The sequence below is a fragment of the Myotis yumanensis genome, unplaced genomic scaffold (genome assembly GCF_028538775.1).
Source record: "Myotis yumanensis isolate MYYU_CA2020_CCGP unplaced genomic scaffold, mMyoYum1.0.hap1 SCAF_2, whole genome shotgun sequence".
In the NCBI taxonomy this organism is placed as follows: domain Eukaryota; kingdom Metazoa; phylum Chordata; class Mammalia; order Chiroptera; family Vespertilionidae; genus Myotis; species Myotis yumanensis.
This window is the reverse complement of record NW_027223753.1, coordinates 99,482,590-99,509,932: the sequence shown is the minus strand read 5'-3', so window position 1 is coordinate 99,509,932 and position 27,343 is coordinate 99,482,590. Positions and strand designations below refer to the sequence as shown.

General features: G+C 39.4%; 1 protein-coding gene and 1 pseudogene across 3 annotated transcripts in view; both read right to left on the bottom strand.

Moving 5' to 3' along the window:
- Positions 1–27,343, bottom strand: part of SEPTIN10 (septin 10) — an 83,674-nt gene that overhangs the window by 27,346 nt on the left and 28,985 nt on the right. For 2 of the 3 annotated variants that reach the window (XM_070405849.1, XM_070405850.1), the window contains exons 3-7: positions 17,044–17,161; positions 16,446–16,641; positions 9,787–9,973; positions 3,246–3,407; positions 1,087–1,183 (exon numbers count right to left, since the gene is read on the bottom strand). In XM_070405849.1, coding sequence (XP_070261950.1) covers positions 1,087–1,183; positions 3,246–3,407; positions 9,787–9,973; positions 16,446–16,641; positions 17,044–17,161 — 760 coding nt within the window. The remainder of the gene's footprint in view (positions 1–1,086; positions 1,184–3,245; positions 3,408–9,786; positions 9,974–16,445; positions 16,642–17,043; positions 17,162–27,343) is intronic. The other variant, XM_070405851.1, reaches the window with a different exon arrangement.
- Positions 17,606–19,018, bottom strand: LOC139004407 (large ribosomal subunit protein uL4 pseudogene; annotated as a pseudogene).

Sequence of the window (27,343 nt, the reverse complement as noted above, 5' to 3'; positions counted from 1 at the left end):
GGGCTTGACCCCCAGTAAGAGGCATGCAGGAGGCAGCCAATCAATGTTTCTTTCTTCATCATGGATGTTTCTATCTCTCTCTCCCTCTCTGAAATCAATAAAAATATATTTTAAAAAAGAAGTAACATTATTTTACTTCAAAGTAGTAAATTCTGCATACTCAAGAATCCCATCTGTGCATACTATCAAATTCTTTTGATACAAATGCCACATTTACAATCTTGTGTTAGACAGTTAATAAACTTAAATGTTCCCCCTATGTTTATAGTGACCAGAAAACCACAAATAAGTATGTTACTGTTTAAGTACAACTGTTTTTTAAATATTTTTATACATTAAAAATGTTTAATTTTCAATATTTAAATTCATTATAAAATTTGTCAATTTAATAAAAAGCAGCATTGGGAAATCAGTACTAGTAATTACCATTACAAGTAAATGAACCAAATAGTTCTAATTACTTACTATTATAATGCTAAATAAATCCTAAAATTTTTTTAGTTGGCTGACTGGTTTATTTTGGAAATAGTTGGCAATAGTTTGTAGTAAAAAAAACGTAAATTTATAAGATAACTTACTATACCTCAGGATTACCTGGTAATTAGTTTATGTATCATGTTTACACACTGTTATTTACACTCAAATTTTTGTTCAAAATGCCTGACCAGTGTGTCCCACCTTCTGCATGTCTTGGTGCACCTGAGCAGGTAATGGAGAGGCTCTGCCTGGTCTCTACAGACCTGACTAACAATGAGTCATAATAAAAAATAAGCATCACTTTGTCCAGCCCGCATGGCTCAGTGGTTAAGTGTTGATCTATGAACCAGGAAGTCATAGTTTGATTCCTGGTTAGGGCACATGCCCAGGTTGCGGGTTTGATCCCCAGTGTGGGGCATGCAGGAAGCAGCTAATAAATGATTCTCTATCATCACTGATGTTTCTATCGCTCTCTCCCTTTCCCTGCCTCTCTGAAATCAATAAAAATATATTAAAAAAATAAATAAGCATCATTTTAAAGAATGCATTAAATGCAACTTTGAGACTATTGGGTGACAAATATTTCTAGTCATTGTTTATCTCATTTACCTTGTACAACACCCCAAGGGTACTGGCGAGCTTTGACCAGCTTATTTCCAACTTTTACCTCATCCATACTTCCTACAACAGCAAATGGCAAATGTCCCTGGAAAGAAGCCACAATATCAATCACATCTCATACCAGTGTGATAAATACTAAAACAGTTTTATAAAAATAACATAAAATTAATTAACTTTGAGTGCCAACCAATATCCTTGGAACTATGCTAAAATTGCCAAGCCATTTTGAGTTAAGGTTTTTAAATTTTTTTCCCCACATAAAGAGTGAACTACTAGCATCTAATAGTGACACTGCAGGAGGAGCGCAACAGTGCTCCCGGCACTCTAGGGGTTAAATAGCAAATTTCTTAAAATCAAATAATCTACTATGCTCCAGATTTTAAAACTTGACCATATATATATTTAGTGTGCGCACAGATATATACTATTAACCCAAAATAATATTTACGTCCCAAATTACTGCTAAATACAGAAAATGTTTCTGAAATTTAGAGAAATGAGAGATTACTATGCGCAAGAAGATACAATCCAACATCTTTAGTTTGGTCTTTAGTCTGCTCGACTGGAAAACTAGCTTAAGTAAGGAGAAAAACAAACTTATTTGAAGAATAGTTTACTGCTTTTTAGAGAGAAAGGAAGGAAAAAGGAGAAAGACAGAAAAAAAACACACACAAAAAATCCATGTGAGAGTGCAACATCTATCGGCGGTCTCCTGCAGGCCTCCCTACTAGGGATTGAGCCTACAATCTGGGCATGTGCCCTTGACCAGGAATTAAACTGGCAACCTCCTGGTGCACAGGACGATTCCCAATCAACTGAGCCACACTGGCCAGGGAGGTAAGGAGAAAATGTTGAGCAAACATACAAAAGGTAGATTTAGAGTCAATGAGCAGACTGATCTCTCTGAAGTTAAGAATTAATACAAGGAAAAGACAAATGTAAAAAATATTAAGTATTATGTTTAATGTTTAATAATTGACATTATTAGTCTCTTAATTGTGCCTTTCTGAAAAATTATTCCATATGGACATAGAAATAAAATTAGATGTAGAGACAATATGACACATAAGAATTAAGATCACTTACATTTATATGTCATTTAAATTAATCAGGCTTTTTTATATTTTTAGTTTTAAGTATCGTAAAGTAAATGGGAGTATGAAAAGTCAGAAAAGGGAAAAAAGAGAAATGGAATGAACAGTTAATCGAATGTCATGATGTTGACAGTGCATCAAAGTTGTATCCTCTCAACAACCCTTAAGATAGGCATTATTAATCCCACTTTATAGATACGTTAACAGTCTTAGGGGAGGGGAGGTTAATAACTTCCACAAGAATATATGGTTAAATCTGTCCGACTCCAAAACCCATGATCCTTCAAAATATAAGCCGATATTTTAAAGATTTAGAAGCCTGAAGCAAGTAATATGAAAACTTAGCTGTCTTCAATTATAGTAAACTAAAGGTTATATGAATGTTTATTATGTACTTGTGACACTGCAAGAGAGAATGAACTTAAACAACAGATCAGAAAGATCTCCTTAAAGATTTTAAGATTCTAAGTAACCAAAGGAAGCTATCAAGTCTTCTGTTTTTAAAGACAGAGTTAAAAGGTGTCTTTAAGGCAATTAAGGTATCTTTAAGGCAGCGGTTCTCAACCTGTGGGTTGAGACTCCTTTGGCGGTCGAACGACCCTTTCACAGGGGTCGCCTAAGACCATCCTGCATATCAGATATTTACATTACGATTCATAACAGTAGCAACATTACAGTTATGAAGTAGCAATGAAAATAATTTTATGGTTGGGTCACAACATGAGGAACTGTATTTAAAGGGCCAGAAGGTTGAGACTCACTGCTTTAAGGTATTTTTAACTATGGTTCCACAAAAGGAGTATCCCAGTCTCACAATGTATCATTTGATTTACATGAAAATACGGAAGAAAGAAAATATGCTAAAAAATATAGGCTCATTATACTTTTTTCAACTCCAGAAAACAAAATATTTTCCTATACTGGACTTTTTGAAAATTCACCTTGTTTGGTGTCTTTTTGGAAGACATAAGTGAAAATATGTTAGCAGCAATGTTATCTATAAATTACTTTTTTCACATATAAAACAGATGTAATATTCAGTTAGGAGCTCACATTCATTGAAGCATTGATTTTAGCAACAGTTTCATCATCTGTCGGGAATTGGTATATCTGGACACCATTGCTGACCAATTCACTCATGAGCTTGATCTTAAACTTCTGTAATTCCGTTTTAGAAATTGCATCTGCTTTCGCAATCACTGGTATAATATTCACCTATTAAGAATAAAGAAAAACAAAATCTTGTAATTGAAGATTTATTTTTTAACCCTTTAGTTTCTGCATTCAAAACCACTAAGTCTCTGAGAAATTTCCTTAACCTAGATTAGGGGATAGGTAAACTATAGTCTAGCTCATTACCTGTTTATAGAAATAAAGACTTATTGCCCTGGCTGTTGTGACTAAATGGTTAGAGCACCAGCCCTCACACCACAGGATTGCTGGTTCTGATTCCCCATCAAGGGAATGTACCTGAGTTGCGGGTGGCAACCAATGGATGTGTCTCTCTCATGTTTCTCCTCCCTCCCTCCCTCCCTCCCTCTCTCCCTCCCTTCCTTCCTCTCTCCTCTTCCTCCCTACTCCTTCCACACTCTAAAAACTAATGGTAAAAATATCTTTGGGTCAGGAATAATGGAAGGAAGGAAGAAAGGAAGGGAGGGAAGGAGGAATAAAGGAAAGGAGGGAGGAGGAAGACAAATAATGAGAGAGAGAATGGGGGGAGGAAGGAAAGAAGGAAGGAACTTATTGGAATACAGCTGGGCCCATTCATTTACTTATTGTCTACGGCCACTTTCAGGCTACAATCAGAGATCATGTGGCCTGAGAAGCCTAAAGTGTTTACTACCTGGCCCTTCACAGAAAAAGCTTGCCGACCCGACCTAGATTAATCTTTCACCTGAATTTCGGTTTAAAAATCTCACATTTTCTTCTCTCAAAATCTCTTACAGTCCTATCATACACAAATAAGTAACATGTAACATTAAGTCAAACCCGCCTGCTAATTCACTAATTTTTTGTTAATAATATAAGCATTAAATAATTAGGATGACTGATCCCATACAAAATTGTGAAACAGGTTGTTTCTCCTTCTGCCTCTCATTTCAACAGTTCCCTTTCCCCAAAGAATCTATCCAAACTGTGCCTCATCAGCAGTGACTCCTACCTAGATGTTAAAGGAAGAAAATTTTATGACCAACTGAGAATGTTCCTAACTCAAAGGACTAACTTTCTCAGCATTATTTGAAGTCCCGTCACCAGCCAGAGAGAAAGAGATCTGGGGTCATGAAGGCCAACAAACTTGTAAAAAGCTAATTCTATAAAATTAATGTCACCATAAAAGATGGATACCTACACAAATTTAGGGGTGTGTAGATTTTTTGGGTTTTGGTTATTTAGTTTGTTTTTAGTGAGAAATTTCAGGCTAACTAGTCACATGTGTCAAGAGAGTGAGATATCAATATAATTTCAAAAATAAAAATGAAAACTAAAAATCATAATTTCTACGCAATTCTTTAATTTCTTTCTCGTCTCCAATTTCACACTGACTTACTGGTATATTTGGATTTATTAGTCTTAAATATGGAAGTGAAAATTTTTCTAACTATCCATGAAATAAATGACAGAAAACTTTCCAACAATTGTGGGTAAAAATAGCTTTTATGTTAAATTAGTCAGAGTACAGTACATAAAAAGTTGATGCAAAGTTCAATATGATGTACTTAAATATTCAATAAATTATGCTAATAACTTATATAATTGCATCCACAATAAGTACAGAAAGCAGGCTGCAGTATAAGTGCCCAATGTTAAGCTTTCTGACTGTAATAAAAGTGCCTGACCTTAAGCTTTCAATTGCTAAGGTATCCATTTCAAAGACATCAAACTTGAATAAATATATTGCCAGGTATATGACAAAGCTACTAGCAAAATACCAGTAAGGAACCAGGCTGTCCGACCCATGAAGTTCCCCTTTTAGATAGCCTGAGCCACCTAAAGAACTGACCCACATCTCCCTTTCCACACTCTAATTCTCACTCTTAGGCTTTACATTCACCAAAAAGAGCAAACCCACAACACCCGAGATACCCCACCCTTGAACCCTAATAAACACAGAGTTCCAGGTTTGTACTCCCTCCTTTTCTCTCTTCTCCTGATCTCCTGTGTGGTCCTTGGGTGTGCTGTGTACCCTCCAGGAATCTGTAACAAATCTTGTTCTTCTAAGTTCCCTGATGGTTTCTTGCTAAAGTGCATCCTAAAATCATAATAAGAACCACAAGGGCTGGCCCAGCCAGGACACAGACTCTGGTGGTGGTGGTAGGGGTGGGAGATGTCTGTGGAGCTCATGCTATGAGTAAATCCAGTCGGAGGAGTACCTTCGGCATTTCTAACCACGAGCATCACTATCAATAGGCTTGAGGACACACACAGACGGAAAGATAAACCTAATGAGTATTTGTGTATCAGGGGGAGGGAAAGCAACATGTTTCACATTAAGGGTACGATAAGGTAGGTTTCCATGTGAGCAGTGGAGTGTTCTGCTTTTAGGAACAAAGGACAAACTATCAATTTTAATTAATCTTCACATCTGCCTCTTGAGATCACCTCTTTTTAAAACTCCCTAGCTTTTATTTTAGAGGTGAAGAAACTGAGGCTCAGAGGGCTAAATAACTTGCCAAAGAACATACAGCTACTAAGTGACAGAACTAATATTTAAAAACCAGCCTTTACTGACACCAAATTCTATGATCTTTACACAAACTACATCATGTTGCTTCTGTCCAGCCAAGACAAAGTTGCACACTCTTGCTTTTATGTTCTATTAATAAATATGAACTTTCATATAATCAGACTAAATAATGAAAATAACTGGCTAAGTGGTTACAAAGTCTGGTGAGATGAACCAGCTATCAAATAAGCTTCATCAAATTTTTGCTAAAACCAGGAGCCTGCAACTAGTGAAAAGTCGATTGATCTATGCACCAAGACTTCACTGGCAGTCCTTCATGCTTTCCACTCTGATATCTACATAGAAAGTAGTAATGCCCAGAATGACCTTGCTTTCTGAATACTATCTCATAAAATAACTAGCCAGGATAATGAAAACTGAATTTCTCATAATATTTGAGGTTACAGAAAATTTCTAGTTATTTTTTTAGTATAAGATAGTAGTCTAGGAAGAAACCAAGATGGCGGCATAGGTTAATGCCGGAGTTTGCTGCCTCGAACAACCACTTCAAAAATACAACTAAAAGACGGAACGGACATCATCCAGAACCACAGGAAGGCTGGCTGAATGGAAGTTCTACAACTAGGAGGAACTGAGAATCAGAGGAGGCGCAGTGCTGAAGTAAAATACTAAGGTGCAGAGTGCGCGCGGCGCGGGCTGGTGGCTGAGGGTGTGGTTGTCTGTTTCAATCCGGAGGGAGCCTCAGACTCAGAGCTCCAGATCCGGGCGAGTCTCTAGGGACCCAGACTCAAACGGGAGAAGCAGGACTGTCTGGCTACAGTCCCTCCGAGGTTTGCAGCTGTTGCTGGGGCAGAGAGGCAGAGCCCCTGGGGATGGACTGAGAGCAGCCATAACTGCTCCCTCCTCCGCCCTGTTGATCCAGTGGGACCCGCCCCGCCCAAGCCCTGCACAGAGGAATTTGCCGGATAGCCTCAGGCAAAGGCTAGATTAGCACCTCCCTAGAGGACACAAGTTCTTCCACTGCAGACACAGTTGATTATCACAGCCAGTCGGCCTGGAGGTCAAATCCCTCTAGTATTAACTATAACAATCAAGGCTTAACTACAACAAGACTGCGCACAAAGACCACTAGGGGGTGTACCAAGAAAGCATAAAAAATGCGGAGACAAAGAAACAGGACAAAACTATTAAGGGAGGATATTGAGTTCAGAACCACACTTTTGAGGTCTCTCAAGAGGCTTCTAGAGTCTGTCAATAAACTTGATGAGATGTACAGGAAATCTAATGAGACCCTCGATGGTGTGATAAAGGACCATCTAGAAAGTAAGCATACACTGACTGAAATAAAGAATATTATACAGACTCCCAACAGCAGACCAGAGGAGCGCAAGAATCAAGTCAAAGATTTGAAATGCGAAGAAGCGAGAAACACCCAACCGGAAAAGCAAAATGAAAAAAGAACCCAAAAATACGAAGATAGTGTAAGGAGCCTCTGGGACAGCTTCAAACGTACCAACATCAGAATTATAGGGGTACCAGAAGATGAGAGAGAGCAAGATATTGAAAACCTATTTGAAGAAATAATGACAGAAAACTTCCCCCACCTGGTGAAAGAAATAGACTTACAGGTCCAGGAAGCACAGAGAACCCCAAACAAAAGGAATCCAAAGAGGACCACACCAAGACACATCATAATTAAAATGCCAAGAGCAAAAGACAAAGAGAGAATCTTAAAAGCAGCAAGAGAAAGAAAATCAGTTACCTACAAGGGAATACCCATACGACTGTCAGCTGATTTCTCAACAGAAACTTTGCAGGCCAGAAGGGAGTGGCAAGAAATATTCAAAGTGATGAATAGCAAGAACCTACAACCAAGATTACTTTATCCAGCAAAGCTATCATTCAGAATTGAAGGTCAGATAAAGAGCTTCACAGATAAGACAAAGCTAAAGGAGTTCATCACCACCAAACCAGTATTATATGAAATGCTGAAAGGTATCCTTTAAGAAGAGGAAGAAGAAGAAAAAGGTAAAGATACAAATTATGAACAACAAATATGCATCTATCAACAAATGAATCTAAGAATCAAGTGAATAAATAACCTGATGTACAGAACCAACTGGTGATTATAATAGAATCAGGGACATAGAAAGGGAATGGACTGACTATTCTTGGGGGGAAAAGGGGAGTGGGAGATGCGGGAAGAGACTGGACAAAAATCGTGCACCTATGGATGAACGCAGTGGGTGGGGAGTGAGGGCGGAGGGTGGGGTGGGAGCTGGAAGGAGGGAAGTTATGGGGGGAAAAAAGAGGAACAAATGTAATAATCTGAACAATAAAGATTTAATTAAAAAAAAAAAAGATAGTAGTCTATAATCATCTTTTAAACAAAAAAATCCAAAGTGAGTTAATTTGTGAATAATATTTTTTATAGATCCCTAAATTTATATATATGTCCTTGGCTCATAAATTCAAAAATAGTCTTTTTGGTATAGTTCACATTAAAACACAATTTACAGTAATATATGATAAAACATTTCATCTTAATCTTTGTCAATGAACTTGTCATAAAGTAAAATTAGCGTCAAATAAATTCCACATTTAAAAAATGTAAGTGACCCTTCCACCATGTGAGACTACAATGAGAAGTCTGCAACCAGGAAGATGGCCCTCACACAGCCCTGCTGGCACCCTGATCTCGAACTTCCAGCCCCCAAAACTAAATTCCACCAGGACCCTGGGCCATAGGATTTTCACTACACAAGAGAAACGAACAGTCCTGGATGTACCCTGTTCATTTATACACTAGCTCTTACAAAGCACCAATGGCATAAAGATTCTAAATAGAATTTTGCAAGTGTTATTAACCAAATGTGAAGAAAGGGATTTTCTGTCATGTGTGCACACCCTATTTTTCCTCTACCCCGATTTTTTTTTAACATGATAAGGCCCTACAAGTTTTGTCATCAAAAATAATTTTAGCAAGAAAAAAGTTAGTTTTCTGCTGGTGAATGCCTTTGCAAGCCCAGAAGAGAGGCCTCAGAAGACATCAAACCTGCTTACACCTTGATTTCAGACACCTAACTTCCAAAACTGAGAAAATTTCTGTTATTTCAGCCACTCAGTATGTCGTATTTTGTTATAGCAGCTCTAGCAGACAAACTAATAAACTATCACTCCTAGCAATAGTTAAAGAGAGAACACTTGATCTTCCTAGGTAGTCAGCCAAGGGAACTAAAAATTATGTGACCATGCAAAAATGTGTGCATTAGCAGCATTATTCAGAGGAGCCAAAACCCAAATGTCCATCACCTGATGAATAGAGAAAATATGACATATCCATACAATGGAATATTATTCAGTAACTAATTAAAAGGAATGGAGTACTGATAGGCATTTTTAAAGAAAATGTAAATAAATTATCATATTCTGACATACAATTTATTATAAAAAAAGAACTAAAGTTGCCTTAGGCAGTTTGACTCAATGGATAGAGTGTCGGCCTGTGTCCTGAAGGGTCCCGGGTTCGATTCCAGTCAAGGGCACATGCCTGGGTTGCGGGCTCAATCCCCAGTAGGAGGCGTGCAGGAGGCAGCTGATCAATGATTCTCTCTTATTGATGTTTCTACCTCTCTCCCTCTCCCTTCCTCTCTGAATTCAATAAAAATATATTTTTTTAAAAAGTGCTGCTACTAGCATTTAAAAAGGAACTAAAGTTTTATGTTAATGTTTTTTCTTTGCGTCTCATCTTCCAAACTAAATTTCTCTGGAAAATAACCTAAGATTGAAACTTAGCAAATATTTTAAAAATGCAAAGAATGAAAGTTCTACATATATTATCATAAAGGTATTTTAATAATTCAAAATAAATATTATAGCAGGATAAGTTTATTCCTCTTCCAAACCCACCTTGCTGTCAAGGCTCTTCATGGCTAAGAGGTCCAATGTCTTCAGAGAGTGGCCTGTTGGAGAGATGAAGTAGAGGCATGCATGGACACGAGAATCGTGGTAGTTAAAGAGAGAACGCTTGATCTTCAGTTCTTCTTGCAAATAGGCCTCAAACTGAGCATCTATGTAGTCAACTATTGGTTGGTAGCTGGAAAAATAATTATTTAAATACTGAATACAACATATTCATGTGACCTTAATAAGATATCTATACCTCTAAATTTTGAGATCTATATTTTCATCAATTAATAAACACTTAATCTCTATGCAAAACAGATAACTTTAGTATTAAATTGTGTAAAACATGCACGTGCAAAGATAGTGCTTTAAACTGTTTTACAGAAATGATATTGAATTTACATTGATTCATTCTCACATTCATTCATACAATGGACCCCTTTCTGACAAGGTTCCCACACTTGCCTGAGTTATTGATATTATCCTTTCACTTGATGTGTGCCTTCCTTCCTTAATATGTTCATGATTTTCATGCCTTACAAATCTCATTTAAGAAGCAAGAAGTCATGAAATTTTGCTTTAGTGTCTAATAAGTTATTGATACTCATGTCTTTTCTCAGTTAAATAATATGCCATTTCATAGTAATTTGCCCTAGGTTTCCATTTCCAGTAAATTGCAGGATCACTCTTCTAATGAAATGAAAGACACTGGCTTAAAACAGAAGAATCACCTCTTAAAATATCAAAGTACTCATAAAGTGGTAAGGAACTAACCAGGTAAAAATTGAAGAGAATATACGACCTGGCCGGTGAGGCTCAGCTGGTTGAGCATTGTCCCATCCCATGCACTGAGAGGTTGCCAGTTTGATTCCCAGTCAGGGCGCATGCCCCTGTTTCGGGCTCAATCCCCAGTAGGGGGCATGCAGGAGACAACCGGTCAATGTTTCTCTCTCATTGATGTTTCCCTTCCTCTCTTTCTAAAAATTAATAACATTTTTTTAACTTGAAGAGTGTGTGGAAACTGAGAAAGGTAAGCAGAGGCAAATCCAACCTGATGCCTGTTTTTATAAGTAAAGTTTTATTGAAACAGCAACATTCACTTGTTTATGCACTTTGGCTGCTTTTGTACTAAGGGTTGAATAGTATAGACAGAAACTATATGTCCTTCAAAGCTTGAAATATCTACTATCTGGCCTTTTACAGAAAAAGTTTACTAATCCCTACACTAAAGCATCAGTGCTAGTTCGTCCTGAAGTCATTTGTCACTCTAATTCTTGGGCTTTGCTTCTGAGGAACTTATGAGAAGGAAGAATCAAAGTCCAAGACCCACACAAGGTGGAAATCTATTGAGACTGCCTCCCCACGTTGAGCTGAGATCCTAAAAGCCTAAACCTTCAGGGTAAGAATGAACTAGAATAAGTCTACATTTCCTACTCTCTCCCCAAGAATCTATAGGGAAGGCTGCCTGGCACTAAATGAAGCAGGAAAAATAAAAGGAAAGGAAGAAAAGACCCATTGTTGAGTAGTTGTGGCCCATATCTGCAGCACATTGCCTCTTTGATTCTGGAAACCTCAAGCCACAAGAAAGGTTTAGGGATCTTCAGAGTATTAATGCCCAGAGGGGCTTAACATAAGCAAACACAAATCTGTTCATAGCAAGGTATGTTCACCTTAGACCTCAAAGTATCTCTGGAAATAACTTTTCAAAGGCCATTAACTACAAAAAAAGAAAGAAGGAAAGAAGGAAGGAAGGAAGGAAGGAAGGAAGGAAGGGAGGGAGGGAGGGAGGGAGGGAGGGAGGAAGGAAGGAAGGAAGGAAGGACCAAGCACATGAGAAAATAAAAAGCACAATGAATGAAAACCAAAGGAAAAAACAAACATCAGTAAATTAACTGCAAAATTTTAATATACTGGAATTATAAGATATAATTATGAGTAGAGATAAAAGAAACAGAAATAAAAGGCAGCTTAAACATATGTGCTGGGAATAGTAAAGTATAACAAGTGATCCTACAGGTAAGAACTACACAGAGTGTACACACTTGAAAAATATAATAACCAAAATATAAAACGCAATGTATTAGTTTAATAGTATACATTAGACCAGGGCTGGGGAACCTATTTTCTTTCAAGGGCCATTTGGATATTTATAACATCATTCTCAGGCCATACAAAATTATCAACTTAAAAATTAGCCTGCTGTATTTGACCAAACATTTAATTAAATATCCCTAAGGCCTTGGCAGGGCCAGACCAAATGATTTTGTGGGCCCGCAAGCCAGATGTTCTCCACTCCTATATTAGACAAAGCTACAGAGAGAATTACTATACTGGAAGATAAATAACAACTATGAAAACAATGTAGAAAGAGGGGAAAAATAAAAATATGGAAGAGAGATTAAAAGTAAGAGACATTAATGACACAATGGGAAAATCTAACATATTTCACCAAAGTTTCAGAAGGGAAGGAAACATAAAAAGGGCAGAAGCAATATATAAAGATGATGTCTCAGATTATTTTAAAGAACTGATGGTACTATTCAGACTCAAGAAGTCAAACAAATCACTGAAAGAATAAATTAGAAATAAATAAAAAATTAGACATTATGGTAAAACTGGAGAACAGCAAAAAGAAAGATCTGAAAAGCACTGGAGGAAAAAAAGAAGAGTACTCTAAAGGAGCAGACAGACCAACAGCTGACTTCTCAACAGTAAAAATAAAAGCCGTGGGACAAGTGGAATCTATCTTCAACGGGAAGAAAGAAAGTAATTGCTCATCAAAAATTGTATATCCAACTCAAATTTCAACTATGAAAGCAAAACAAAATTTTGGTTAAAAGGATAATAAATATTGGCCACATCTATACTAATAAAAGGGTAAAATCTCCATTTTCTGGTTAATGAAAAGAAAATAGGATTCCACCAAGTCTCCTATCTACCTGCTCCAGGACTTCTGTGAGAATCAAATGAGATGAGGCACAGGAAAATGCCTCACAGACATTTGGTTAAAGTGTAAAATGTTTGCACCTGGCTATAAAGCAAGTCGTGATCCTGGGCTGAAGAAACTCCACGGCGGCTATTCACTAGGGAGAGGAAACCGGGAGTTGCTACATGATGTCATTACCTGGTGCCCACAGAGACGTTTCTGGGTTGGGCTGGGCTATGAGCCACATTTTGCACCATGGGGTGTCGGCAGCATTGGCTGCGATTTGGTGGGATGTTGCTTGGGGTGTTGGCGGGGCCTATGTCCCACTTGGGGAAAGCTGAGTGTTGCTTTGTTGGCACCAGGTCAACAGTGCTGTTTCTTTGTAATGGCCAGTGCACATTACGGCAGCTCCTGTGTTGAGTGTCTGCCCACTGGTGGTCAATGTGTGTTATAGTGGCTGGTCGGACGGTTGGAGGGACACTTAACATATTAATCTTTTATATATATAGATGAATAATAAAGAAAACCAAAACACCCACAACTATTGTAACATAGAGAAACTCCCTTATTCTAACCTGAAAAAGAACAAAGTAGGTGGGATCTCAATACCAGATATCAAGCTGTATTGTATTACAAAGCCACTGTTCTCAAAACTGCCTGGTACTGGCACAAGAACAAACATATAGATCAATGGAATAGAATAGAGAACCCAGAAATTGACCCGAACCAATATGCTCAATTAATATTTGACAAAGGAAGCAAGAACATACAATGGAGTCAAGACAGTCTCTTCAATAAATGGTGCTGGGAAAATTGGACAGATACATGCAAAAAAATGAAACTAGACCACCAACTTACAACATACACAAAAATATACTCAAAATGGATAAAGGACTTAAATGTCAGACAGGAAACTATAAAAATACTAGAGGAACCCAAAGGCAACAAAATCTCAGACATATGCCGAAGCAATTTCTTCACCGATACATCTCCTAGGGCATTGGAAACTAAAGAGAAAATAAACAAATGGGACTATATCAAAATAAAAAGCTTCTCCACAGCAAAAGAAACCATCAACAAAACAACAAGAAAGCCCACTGCATGGGAGAACATATTTGCCAATGTTATCTCCGATAAGGTTTTAATCTCCAAAATTTACAGGGAACTCATACAACTTAACAAAAGGAAGATAAACAATCCAATCAAAAAATGGGCAAAGGACCTCAATAGACACTTTTCGAAAGAGGACATACAGAAAGCCAAGAGACATATGAAAACGTGCTCAAAATCACTAATCATCCAAGAGATGTAAATCAAAACAACAATGAGGTACCATCTCACCCCTGTCAGAATGGCTATCATCAACAAATCAAAAAACGACAAGTCCTGGAGAGGATGCGGAGAAAAAGGAACACTGGTGAACTGCTGGTGGGAATGCAGACTAGTGCAGTCACTATGGAAGACAGTATGGAGTTTCCTCAAAAAGTTAAAAATGGAACTCCCATTTGACCCATTGATCCCACTGCTAGGAATATATCCCAAGAAACCAGAAACACCAATCAGAAAGGATATACGCATCCCTATGTTCATAGCAGCATAATTCACCATAGCTAAGATTTGGAAACAACCTAAGTGCCCAACAGCGGATGAATGGATTAGGGAACTGTGGTACATCTACACAATGGAATACTATGCTGCTGTAAAAAAGAAGGAATTCTTACCATTTGCAACAGCATTGATGGAACTGGAGAGCATTATGTTAAGTGAAATAAGCCAGTCAGTGAAAGAAAAATACCACATGATCTCACTCATTTATGGATAATTAAGACATTATAAACTGATGAACAAAAATAGATACAGAGGCAGAGCAGCATTAAACAGACTGTCAAACTACAGCAGGAAGGCTGGGGAGGGTTGGGGGGTGGGTAAGAGATCAACCAAAGGACTTGTATGCATGCATATAAGCATAACCAATGGACACAAGACACTGAGGGATAGGGGGAGCTGGGGGAAGGTCAAGGGGAATAAAAAGGAGACAAATGTACTACTCTTTGTAATATTTTAAGCAATAAAAAAAAAAAAGTTAAAATAAAACAAAATGAAAGAAAAATAAAGACTACCGTCTTCAGACATGATGGAGTAAATGGGACTGGATTTACCCTCCCACCTTAAACAGCCAGAAACTTGGACAAAGGTTTTCAGACAATGGACAATAGGCAGTATAAAACTGTGGTCACAAAGGTGGGAAGTAAATGAAGAGAGCTCAACAATTTCCTCAGATTACTGCCTGGAGACAAGTTTCCAGGGCATAGCACAGAAGAGAGAACAGAGCCTGGCCAACTCTGACTGGAGAGATATAGACAGCAGTTCAGGGAGGCTAACACAATTAGCATTTGTAGGCAAGAACACTGGGAAAAGGAGCTACACCAAGAGAAAGCAATGCAGGTCTGGAGAGGGCCCGTCTGGCTTTGGCAAAACCCTCATCTGCATGTGCACGTGCATATGAGAAAAGCACTCAAGACTATGGCCTTCTCCTATATCTAATCATGGTGGTGACAACAAATCTACACATTTGTCAAAATTAACTGAATTGCACACTGAATAAAATCAATACATTTTATTTTTTCTATGTAAATTATATAGCAACAAAACATTTAAAAAGAAAAAAAAGGATTGGAAATATAAACGTCATTATACTATCACAGACACAGGAAATCTAAATATTAGAAGTGAATTACTGTAATTAATCAGAGAATTTACAAAAGTTGCTATATTTAAAATTGATATTTCTATACAATATTTCTATAGAAAATGAAATACTTTTAAAAGGTACCATGTAGAGATCATCGAAAATGCCCAAGATCTCTATATAGAACATTATTTTAAAAACTAATATGATTTAAAGTAGCATGTCACAAGCCTTTGCCTCTGCCACTGGTCTGTTTCTTCCAAAAAGCACACACAAATCATTTCTTGAAATTTAAAGCGAACACACAAATGCGCTGAAAAGGCTAACATAAGTTACATAAGAGTCAATTATGCAAAATATTCTCTCTAAAGCAAACTTTAGAAAAATGGGAAATTACCTCTAATAATGAAAATATATACATTCCAAAAAAGGAAAAAAAGAACAATAGTTATTGCTTTACTCCAATCTACTTCCCCCTTTTTTAGTTTAAATTTCAGATTTAAACTAAATCTGATTACAGAACCTATAATCAATCTTGATAATAACACAAGAGAAATAATAACATAATATAAAATAGAAATATCATTACCAAACCTTTCCTGTAATGCATAATAAGGTACCTGGCTAATTTGATTAGAATTTCATTAAAAAAATTCATGCACCATGGATTTGGCCATTTATATTTGCCATTGTATGTCTTACTGGGGTTTTTTTACCCTCACTGAAATAAGTCTTGTCTGAAAATAAGTACAAGTCACTTAAAATACACTATATTGGCATATATCAGAAAATAATTAAAACTATTTTTGCTGAAACAGACATTTTAATAATGTAATTCAAATTATTCTAAAGAAATTAAATAACCAAATATAGAAATGTCGATTGTTAGTGAGAATAAAATATTGCTTAATGATTTAAAAAACTAAAAGTCTGGGAGGCTAAGATATGGATTTCCACAGTAGAAAATCAAATCATAGCTCATAGGGCAAGAATACAAATGTCCTGAATTAAGAAAAATTTGTTTTATTACAAGAAGAAAACATGTACCTCTCTTCTTTGTTTATTTGGTCACCAAATCCCACTGTATTCACAATGGTCAATTTCAATCGAACATTACTTTCTTGAAGTTCATATGTCTGAGCTTTAAGTCTAACATGTGGGCAAAAATGTGAGGATTCATGGTCTTCAAAATTAGTATTAAACAATGTATCAATCAACGTTGATTTTCCAATTCCAGTCTCCCCTGAAAGAAACAAAGGTATATCTTCATAGGTGCACAGGATGGATGAGAAAAAAATAGAAATATAAACTCTTAGAATGGTTTTAAGGATTCCAAATGTTTCAAATATTTCAATAGTTGAGTTGTCCAAGAAAGAAATATATGCTAAGGGTGGTCCACTAAGTCATTAGTAGAACATAAAAATGAGTAAGTTACTCAGAACGTTGAAGAAAGTACTGAAATGTTTAAAGAACAAACAAAAAATTAAAGTAGTACAGCTAAAAAAAAACTCATAGAATTTAAATAACTGAAAAATATCTGTGATCATGATCTCAAATTGATAACATGAGCACCACACATCTTACAAGAATGAAGTGAGCACAAGGAATATGAAAGAACAATTTAGAGGAAAAGTCTGGCACTTACCAACACAGAGAATATTAAAACAGAAGCCTTGCTGAATGGATCTGTTGACCAGCTGATCAGGCAAACTCTCAAAACCAACATGGCCAGACATAGTTAAAGAACGAATATTTTCTCTTTTCTGCAGAAGAAAAACCGTAATGATAAAAATAAAACTTTTACTAAAATAGGATGTAAGCAAGTTTGAAAGAATAAAAAAAATCAAAGAAACTAAAGAATTTATGAAAATTTATACTTCCCCAAGATACAACTGATTTAAGTAAATCTGTGAGAAATGTGTCCAGACCCTCATAACATAGTTCTTCTCTTCATATAATGAGTCCAGCACTATTTATAACATTGAAATATTTGATTTCCAAAATAGGAAAATACCCAAGTAAACTATGGCATATTCACTCATAAAACAGAATGTTTAAAGTCATTAAAGATGTTTGTGATACATTTTTAATAAGTTTAATTATTTTTGCCTTTGATCAGGTTTTTATTCAAAATTAGCTATCCAAAGTGATTTGACTTTTATTTTTTTTTAAATATATTTTATTGATTTTTTATAGAGAGGAAGGGAGAGAGATAGATAGTCAGAAACATCGATGAGAGAGAAACACCGATCAGCTGTCTCCTGCACATCTCCCACTGGGGATGTGCCCGCAACCCTGGTACATGCCCTTGACCAGAATCGAACCTGAGACCTTTCAGTCCGCAGGCCGATGCTCTATCCACTGAGCCAAACCGGTTTCGGCTGATTTGACTTTTATGAAACAAATTTAAATTTATGTTGCAGGCCTCTTTTCTTCTGTGGTAGGTTTCTTTTCTGTGGTTTCTTCTCAGTTGCCGGTTTCCTGGTATCTGCAGCCTATTTCCTACCAAAGGTTTCTTCTCCTTCATAACGGCAAGACCTTTTTTCCTTCTTTTCCCACACCACAGGCTTCATGCCTGGAACCCCCTTCTCATCTGATTTGGCCTGGAGAAGACTGGTGTTCTGATGCACGGTCTTTGCACATGGGTTTAGCTTCAACATGATTCTCAGGTTTGTCAGGGGATTGTTCTTTATGACTTTGCGATGAATTTTCTTGCGTAGTGCTCAGAGGGTTCTTTGGATCTCTGGGCTTTCCAAGATTCTGCTCAGGTCTGTATTGAGCATCCTGTGCATGGAAGGTTGTAGTTACTTTTAAGGGAGACAGCTTTACACAGTGCCATAGAGTTCATCTAACGTGCAGAAGGCACGTTCAGTCCAAATGCAGACATAGCCCACATGTTCACCAGGAGCAAGTTTCAAAATGTTCTATTTGCTTAAATTAAGTAGAGTAATTCTAGGAATGTTTCTGAAGGCTTTGATGATACCGTTGTCTGCACTATAGATGATGCAAGGTCCCCTGCCCTGGATATGACAATGATTTCTCATTTTGCCCTTGCCAGCTCTCATTAGCTGAGAGGCATAGACCTTTTTAACATCCTTCCAGGCCTTAAGTATCTTAAAAAATAAGTCTGCCTTCTTGGTCTTCTTGTAGCCTTCAACATTACCTTCAACCACCAAAGGAAGTTCAGGAACTTCCTCAATATGATGACCTTTAGACATGACCAGCGCTGGGAAGGCCAAGGCAGCCACGGCAGAGCAGATGGCATAGCACTTAAATGTTGTGTTCACTCTGTGGTGCCAATGACGCCAGATTTTTGTTGGTACAAACAGGTGGTGGCCCCATGACACATATTTCCAAAAGCACCCTGTGTAGAACAAGGAGTCCCACCACCTCAAACTCTGGGAATTCGAGTCATAGCTCTGCCAGTACCTCAAGACTCCATACTGGTTTGATGACCTGCCAATTCACTGACCACTGACAGCACAGGACTGTCTATTGTTTTTGCATAAGTTGATGTGAACAAAGCCCACAATATCTGGTCGAAAGGGAGCCTTGAACACAGTAGGCAAAGTGACATTTTTGCCAGATAATTTCCCCTTTTTGGAGTACACTAAGTGCATGGAGAGGCGGCTACACTCCTCTCAACTCAATGGCTCCCACAGAAAAAGGAACACTTTAATTCTTATGTTAAGAAGTTAAGTGAAAAAAGTACAATACAAAATTATAGCTATAGTTCTAGCGCCCAGTAATGGTAGAGTAATTATATAACACTAACCTCCCCGTTAATAATAATTATAATCAATTTTTTTTCAAGGAACTAGAGTGCAACCAAAGGTTGACAGACACTGAAGGGGAGACTCTTGAGAGAAGGAAACTATATAAGGTGAGATGATACTTACTAGCTTTTCTCCTAAGAGTGCTGCTCAGTCACTGCTATACAAAGATAGAGGTTAACATGCAAATGGCAGTCTTACTGGGTTGACAAGTCAGTTGGAGATAAGGGCGTGTGAAAAAAATTCCAGAAGAAATTCTATATCTAGTGAAAATATCCTTTACAAATGAAGGCAAAACGAAGACATCTTCAGAATCTGAGAAAATTCTTTGTAAGCAGACATACACTATATGAGATGTTAAAAGTTCTTCAAGAGAAAGGAAAATGACAATGGAAACTCAGATCTGCAAAAAGGAATGAAGACTACAGGAAAGGTAAAAATATGAGTAAATATGAGAGAATTTTTTGCTTTTTTAAATTTCTTGAAAATATAACTGAATGTTTAAAGCAACAACAATTATTACAGGGTTTATAATACATGAAGCAGCAAAACATACAATAATGACAGCACAAAGGATAGGAAGGGGACTAGATCTGCACATGTATAGGAACTGAACATGCAATGTTTCTGTGCTTAATATCTGCATGTGACTAGTAAATACCTGTTGCACGGCTCAGATATAGAGCATTTCCATCATCACAGGAAGTCCTATTGGTTCATGCCATACATGAACTACTTACTATAGCACAGTTTGAAGGTAGTGTGTGTCAGTTAAAGCCTGCATCAATTACTATTTTTAAAAAAATTTAAAAACAGAGGTATAGTTAATAAGCCAATAGAGGAGATAAAATCCTATAAAATAAAAGGATAATATGCAAAACCCTAATGGCGGAACGACCACTCGACCAGTCACCATGAGGTGCACTGACCACCTCTTGGTCCCTTTCCCCGGCTGGCAGGCTCCAATCACCCAATGGTGAACAGGGAACCAGGGGTGGGTGGCAGGGGACGTGGGTGGCGCCAGGCCAAGGCCCCCGCCCCACCAGTCATCCCACACACAGAGGGCAACCCGTGGCGGGGTCGGTGAGCAGGCGGGAATGGCCCATGTCTTGGTCCCTTCCCCTGGCTATCAGACTCTAATTGCCCAATGGCAAACGGGGAAACAGGGTGATTGGTGGCAGGGGGCAGGACTGGTGAGCAGGCAGAATGGCCAACCTCTCGGTTCCTCCCCCGAGTTGGCAGCTCCAATCAACTGATGGCAAACAGGGAACTGAGGGTGGGTGGTGGCGGGGGGCGGGGCCGACTGCAGGCAGCTGGGGAAGATGGCTCTGATTGCATGCTAGGCCTAGGGACCGTACCCATGCACGAATTTCGTGTGCCGGGCCTCTAGTGCAATCATAAAAATACTTGGTTAATCCAAAAGAAGACAGGATAAGAAAAAAAATTAAAGAAAAAACCTGGAACAAATTAATAGACTTAAATCCAGCTCTATCTATAATTAAATTAAATGTAAATGATCTAAACCAGCGCTGTCCAACAGGACTTCCTGTGATGATGGAAATATTCTTTATCTGAGCTGTGCAACAGGTATCCTCTGCTAGTCACATAGACATTAAGCACTTAAAATGTAACTAATAGAATCAAAGATGGCGGCCGACAGGATAGCCGTGAGGGAGAGTGTGAGTGAGGGAGCAAAAGGGGAGTGCGTGGGCATGTGGGGCGTGTGTGTGTGTGTGTGTGTGTGAATGAGAGACAGCTATATTCCGCAGGACTTTTGGGGGCTGGCGGACCAGGCTCCCCTAGCTGGGTGGCCTCTCTTACCGCTGTAATCTCTCCCAGGGCGGCCGGCTCCACTGCAGAGGCTGTGCCATCTTGAAGGGGAGAGCTGCTGTGACTGGGAGCCCAGCCTCACCTCCACCCAGGGAGCCTTCGGACACCACCCGGGACCCTGCATCAACACCAGCCAGGGACCTGCTGCCTCGGCTGTGAACCCACGAACACCGAGATTCCAGCCTCCCCAGCCGCAGGCTCCTAAAAAGTTTGTCTGGGGGAAGACAAAATGGCAGCCGAATAGGCAGACGTGTCCTGCGCCTTCTCAGAGAGCAGATAGAAGAAACAGCTGAATCGAGTAACATCCACCTGGAATTGGCGAATTAAACACTGCTGGTGAGATAATCCATGGCCGAAAAGACAGAGGACATCTGGAGAATGGTAGGATCAGGGATCTGGGCTGGAAAGAGAAACGCACAACCACCGGGATGAGAGGGTCAGAAGGAAACTGCGCTGCACCAAGTCTGCGTCCCGTGGGGACACATGTAACACTCGACTGTGAAAGGGGGTCCACAGGGCTGCTGGCAGTGGGGGACGTTAGATCTTAGTCTACAGCCATGGGAGGATGCACCCAGAAAAGCAGCCTGAAGTTCTATACTGGCCATGCAGTGCCAGGGGGAGAGAATCACTCAGCAGCATGGTTGCTCTATCTTTATATTGCCCTTATTTTTACTCGCTAAACCCAGTGCATAGGATCTTTCAATTACAAACACACTCCGAGGTGGACGAGGTTTGGTGGAGGCTGAGGAGCAAAGCAGGGAGAGGCGACCAGGAATCCAGCTCTGGGACAGCCAGGTCCCTTCAACTCTAACCAGCCATTTTTCTCCAGAAGAGCTAGCCAGCCGTGGGCAAACTACGGCCCGTTTGAAATGAATAAAAGTAAAAAAAAAAAAAAAAAAAAAAGACCGTACCCTTTTATGTAATGACTAGAGGCCCGGTGCACAAAAATTTGTGCACTGTGGGGGGGTCCCCCAGCCCAGCCTGTGCCCTCTCACAGTCTGGGACCCCTCGGGAGATAACGACCTGCTGGCTTAGGCCTGCTCCCGGGTGGCAGAGGGCAGGCCCAATCCCTGGGTGCAGCCCCTGGTCAGGATCAAAGCAGGGCCGATTGGGGAGTTGGGGTGCCGCCCCGTCATGCACAGAGCAGGGCGGATCGGGAGGTTGCAATGCCACCCTCAGTCATGCTCAGGATAGACTGATTGGGGGGTTGGGGCACCGCCCCCTGTTACACTCAAGGCAGGGTCAATGGGGAGGTTGCGGCGCCACCCCCTGTCACGCACAGAGCAGGGCCGATCAGGGGGTTGGGGCGCTGCCCCCTGTCACTCACAGAGCAGGGCCAATCAGGGGGTTGGGGCGCTGCCCCCTGTCACTCACAGAGCAGGGCCCATCAGGGGAGTTGGGGCACCGCCCCCTGTCACACACAGAGCAGGGCGGATCAGGGGATTGGGAGGCCGCCACTGTCACATTCAGGGCAGGGCCGATGTAGAGGTTATGGTTCTACCCTGTCACACACAGAGCAGGGCCAATCAGGGGGTTGGTGCTCCGCACCCTGTCACACACAGAGCCGCAGGGCAATCGGGGGATTGGGGAGCTCCCCCCCTATCAGGCACAGAGCAGGGCTGATCAGGGGGTTTGGGCGCTGCCCCCTGTCACACTGATCCCGGTGCCGGGAGCCTTGCTGCTCCGCTGATCCCGGTGCCGGGAGGCATATTAACCTTTTACTATATAGAATAGAGGCCTGGTGCATGGGTGGGGGCCGGCTGGTTTGCCCTGAAGGGTGTCCTGGATCAGGATGGGGGTCCCCACTGGGGTGCCTGGCCAGGCTGGCTGAGGGGCTGAGGGCTGTTTTCCCGCTGGCAGTTGACTAAAAGCTCCCAATCTCTCCTTGTTTTCTTTTCTTTTTTTTTTTTTTTATTCCGGGCCAGCTTTAGCTCTGAGGCCTTGCTGCTGAAAACATGGATACAATGTTGCGGTCCGGGGCTGACTGAAAGCCAGTTTTGTTTAGCTTCTTATTTGCAACATAGTAATAGTTGCTTAGAGTTGCAGTTGAGAGGCGGGGAACGTTGGAGTCTGCAGTCCCTGGAGGAAGCAAGCCTCCCTGCTCCCTTCAGTGCATGGCTGCCGGCCGCCATCTTGGCTGACAGTTAATTTGCATAAGGATACGCTGATTAGCCAATGGGAAGGGTAGCGGTCGTACGCCAATTACCATGTTTCTCTTTTATTAGTGTAGATGTTTACTTTGAATTTATATTAGTTCACACAAACACTGCATCCATGCTTTTGTTCCGGCCCTCCGGTCCAGTTTAAGAACCCATTGTGGCCCTCGAGTCAAAAAGTTTGCCCACCCTTGAGCCCCTCCTAGCGGCCTCAGAAACTAATAAAGCAACACTGCCACCTAGAACCCGTGTCAGAAATAGACGCTTCTGTAAATATGACTGAAAGCAGAGAGACAAACAAAGTGGGCAGATTGTCCTGCATGCCTAAATCCAAGCCTTTGGAGACAGGTACAGAGGAGTGGTAGATTGCTGGGAACTTCAACAGGTCCTGACTACCTAACAGGAAACTGAAAAATGGCAAACAGAACAGTAGAGAGGGGTCTTAATCCAGCCCCCATGGGACATTAAAACTCAGCTGAAGCAAACAACACTTCACTTTTTTAATTTTTACCTTTTACTTAAGAAAGGGAAAGAAAAAAATTTGTTTTATTATTATTACTTTTTAATGTTTTATTTTTTTGATTAGTGCTCTACATACTATTTTTATTTTTTATCATTATTTTGCTTTATCTCATTTTGCCAACCTTTTCATCCTCACTGCTCCCCTTTTCATCCTGTTTCTCCTCTCCTGTTCCTGATTTAGTTTTTTTCTCTCCTTTCTTTTTGCTCCTTGTTAAAAATTGATTGTTTTTATCTGCTTTATTGATGTGTTCTGTTATAGTAGTCTCTGTTGGCTAACTCATATATCTAATTTCCTCTCCCCTGCTCAAGTCCATGCACCCTTCTCTTTTCTCTATCTTGGCTAGCCAATTTATTTATTTATGCTTTTGTTTTTCCTTTCCTCACTTGCTCTCTTCTTCTCCTAATTACTTAATTAGTTTCACTCACCAAACTCAAGCCTATTTGCTCTCTATTCTATTCTCCTTTTCAAAAATATGGTGAATATACAGATAGATTAACGAAAGGGGGATATTTATTTATTTAATTATTTATTTAATATATTTACTATTTTGTTTTTTACTTTTCCTCTTAGACACTCATTCTCTTTCTACCTCCTCTATACTGAACCACAGCCATTCCCCCATTCATTCAATTTCTTTACCTTACTTTCTGGAAATAAGCTCTACCTCTTCAGATTCAGCTCCCGCCCCCCCCCCCCCCCGCCCCCCTTTTCTCTCGGTGTTTGTTGTTTGCATTTTTTGGTTTGTTTCGTGAAGTTATCTCCCCACATATGTATGTTCTTTCCCCTTCGTTTTTCTTTTCATTCTTACTGTTTCCCCTTTTCCCAATATCATTTTTGTGCTCTTTTCTCTCCCAAAATTCTGTTTTCTCTTGTAGTCACCTTTATTGGGGTTATCGGTGTGGTGAATACATTTGTGTTTTATTCCCTCTGTGTCGTGTCTTGTCAAATTGTACTTTGTGCCTTTCGGTCAACGTGATAGAGAGTGACCTACATAACCAGACACCCTGAGAGGAGGAAAAATGGGGAGACAAAGAAACAGCCCACATACAAAAGAAATGGAGGAATCACCAGAAAATGAAGTAAACGAAATGGAGGCAAGCAATTTGTCAGAGAAAGGATTCAGAGAAATGGTCATAAGGATGCTGAAAAGGATGGAAGACAAATTCAACATGTGTAAGAATCAAGATGAAATGAAGAAGAAGAAAGAAGAAATGAAGAATGACATAGCTGCAAAAAAGAACACAATAGAAAACAACAACAGTAGATTAGAAGAATCTGAGGACCGTATCAGCAAGCTAGAAGACAAGGTAGGAAAAAACACCCAAGCAGAGCAGCAATTGAAAAAAAAAAAAAAAAACTTAAAAAGCAGGAGGAGAGCCTCAGGGAGCTTTAGGACAACACAAAATGAAACAACATATGCATAATAGGGGTGCCAGAAGGAGAGGAAACTGAGCAAGAGAAAACTGCTTGAAGAAATGACAGAAAATTTCCCTGATATTTGGAAAATAAAACTCACACAAGTTCAAAAAGCACACAGAGTTCCAAACAAGATGAACCCAAAAAGACCAACACAAAGACACATCATAATTAAATTGGCAAACACCAACGACAAAGTAAGAATCTTAAAGGCTGCCAGAGAGACAGAAAGTTACCTATAAAGGATCTCACATTAGACTATCAACTGATTTCTCAACAGAAACACACAGGCCAGAAGGGAATGGAATGAAATATACAAAGTGATGCAAAGCAAGGGATTGAATCAAAGAATACTATATGCAGCCAGGCTATCATTCAAAATTGAAGGTGAAATAAAGGGCTTCATAGACAAAAAGGGCTAAGGGAGTTTATTACCACCAAGCCAAGAATGCAAGGAAGGCTAAAGGAACTACTGTAAAAAGAAGAAATAGGAAGGGAAGAAGGAACAGGCATAAAGAATAAAAAAGGTGATAAACAAGTACCTATCAATAACAACTTTAAACATAAATGGATTAAATGCTCCAATCAAAATACATAGGGAGGTTGCGTTGGTGGTATAGTGGTGAGCATAGCTGCCTTCCAAAATACATAGGGGAGCTGAATGGATAAGAAAACATGACCCATATATCTGCTGTCTACAAGAGACCCACATCAGAACAAAGGACTCACACAGACTGATAGTGAGGGGATGGAAAAATATCTTTCAGGCAAATGGAAATGAAAATAAAAAGCTGGGGTAGCAATACTTATATCTGACAAATTAGACCTCAAAATGAAGGCCATGACAAGAGATAAGGAAGGCCACTTCATAATACTAAAGGAAGCAATTCAACAAGAGGATATTAATTCTGGCAAACATACATGCACCCAATACAGGAGCATCCAAATACATAAAAAACTTCTGGAAGGTATCAAGGGAGAGATCAATAGCAATACAGTCATAATAGGGGATTTTAATACCCCATTGACACCACTGGATAAATGCTCTAAACAAAAAATCAGCCAAGAAACATCAATCCCAAATGACTCACAAGATCAGATGGAATTGACATCTTCATAACATTTCACCCCAAAGCTATAGAAAATACATTCTTCTCAAGTGCATATGGCGATATTTGCAAAGATAGACCACATATTGGGACACAGGCAGTCTCTTCAAATTCAAGAAGATAGAAATATCAAGCATCTTCTCAGATCACAATGGCATAAAATTAGAAACCAACTACAATAAAAATAATGAAAAAACAAAACAGTTGGAGGTTAAATAGCATGCCATTAAATAATGACTGGGTTACCAAAGAGATCAAAGAAGAAATAAAAAGCATCCTGGTAACAAATGACAATGAAAACACAACAATCAAAATCTATGGGACACAGTAAAAGCAGTCCTGAGAGGGAAGTTCATAGCTCTAAAGGCCTACCTCAAAAAAACAACAAAAAATGGTAATAAACTATCTAACCCTACAACTTAAAGAATTAAAAAGCCCAGAGTAAGCAGAAGAAAGGAAATAATAAAGATCCGAGCAGAAATAAACAACATAGAGACAAAAAAAAAACAACCAACAACAAAAGATCAATAAAACCAAGATCTGTTTCTTTGAAAGGATAAACAAGACTGATGAACCTCTAGTGAGGCTCACTAAGAAACAAAGAGAGAGGACTCAAATAAACAAAATCAGAAATGAAAGAGGTGAAGAAACAACAGACCCCACAGAAATACAAAGGATTGTAAAAAAAAAAAAAAAATACTATGAACTCTACTGGAACAACCTAGACAAAATGGACATATTCTTATATAAATACAAGCTTCCAAAACTCAATCAGGAAGAAAAAAAAATACTGGATAGGCCGATAACTACTGATGAAATTGAAGCAGTAATCAAAGATCTTCCAGCAAACCAAAAGTCTGGCCTAGAGAGAAACCAATATGGCGGCATAGGTAAACACCGGAGATTGCTGCCTCGCACAACCACTTCAAAAATAGAACTAAAAGACATGACGGACATCATCCAGAACCACAGGAAGGCTGGCTGAGTGGAATTTCTACAACTAGAAGGAAAGAGAAAAGTGTACCGAGACTCAGAGGAGGTGCGGTTCTGAAGTAAATACAAAGGTGCGGAGTTGCATGTGGAGAGGGCTGGAGGCTGAGGACACGATTGTCTTTTTCAATCGGGAGGGAGTCTCAGG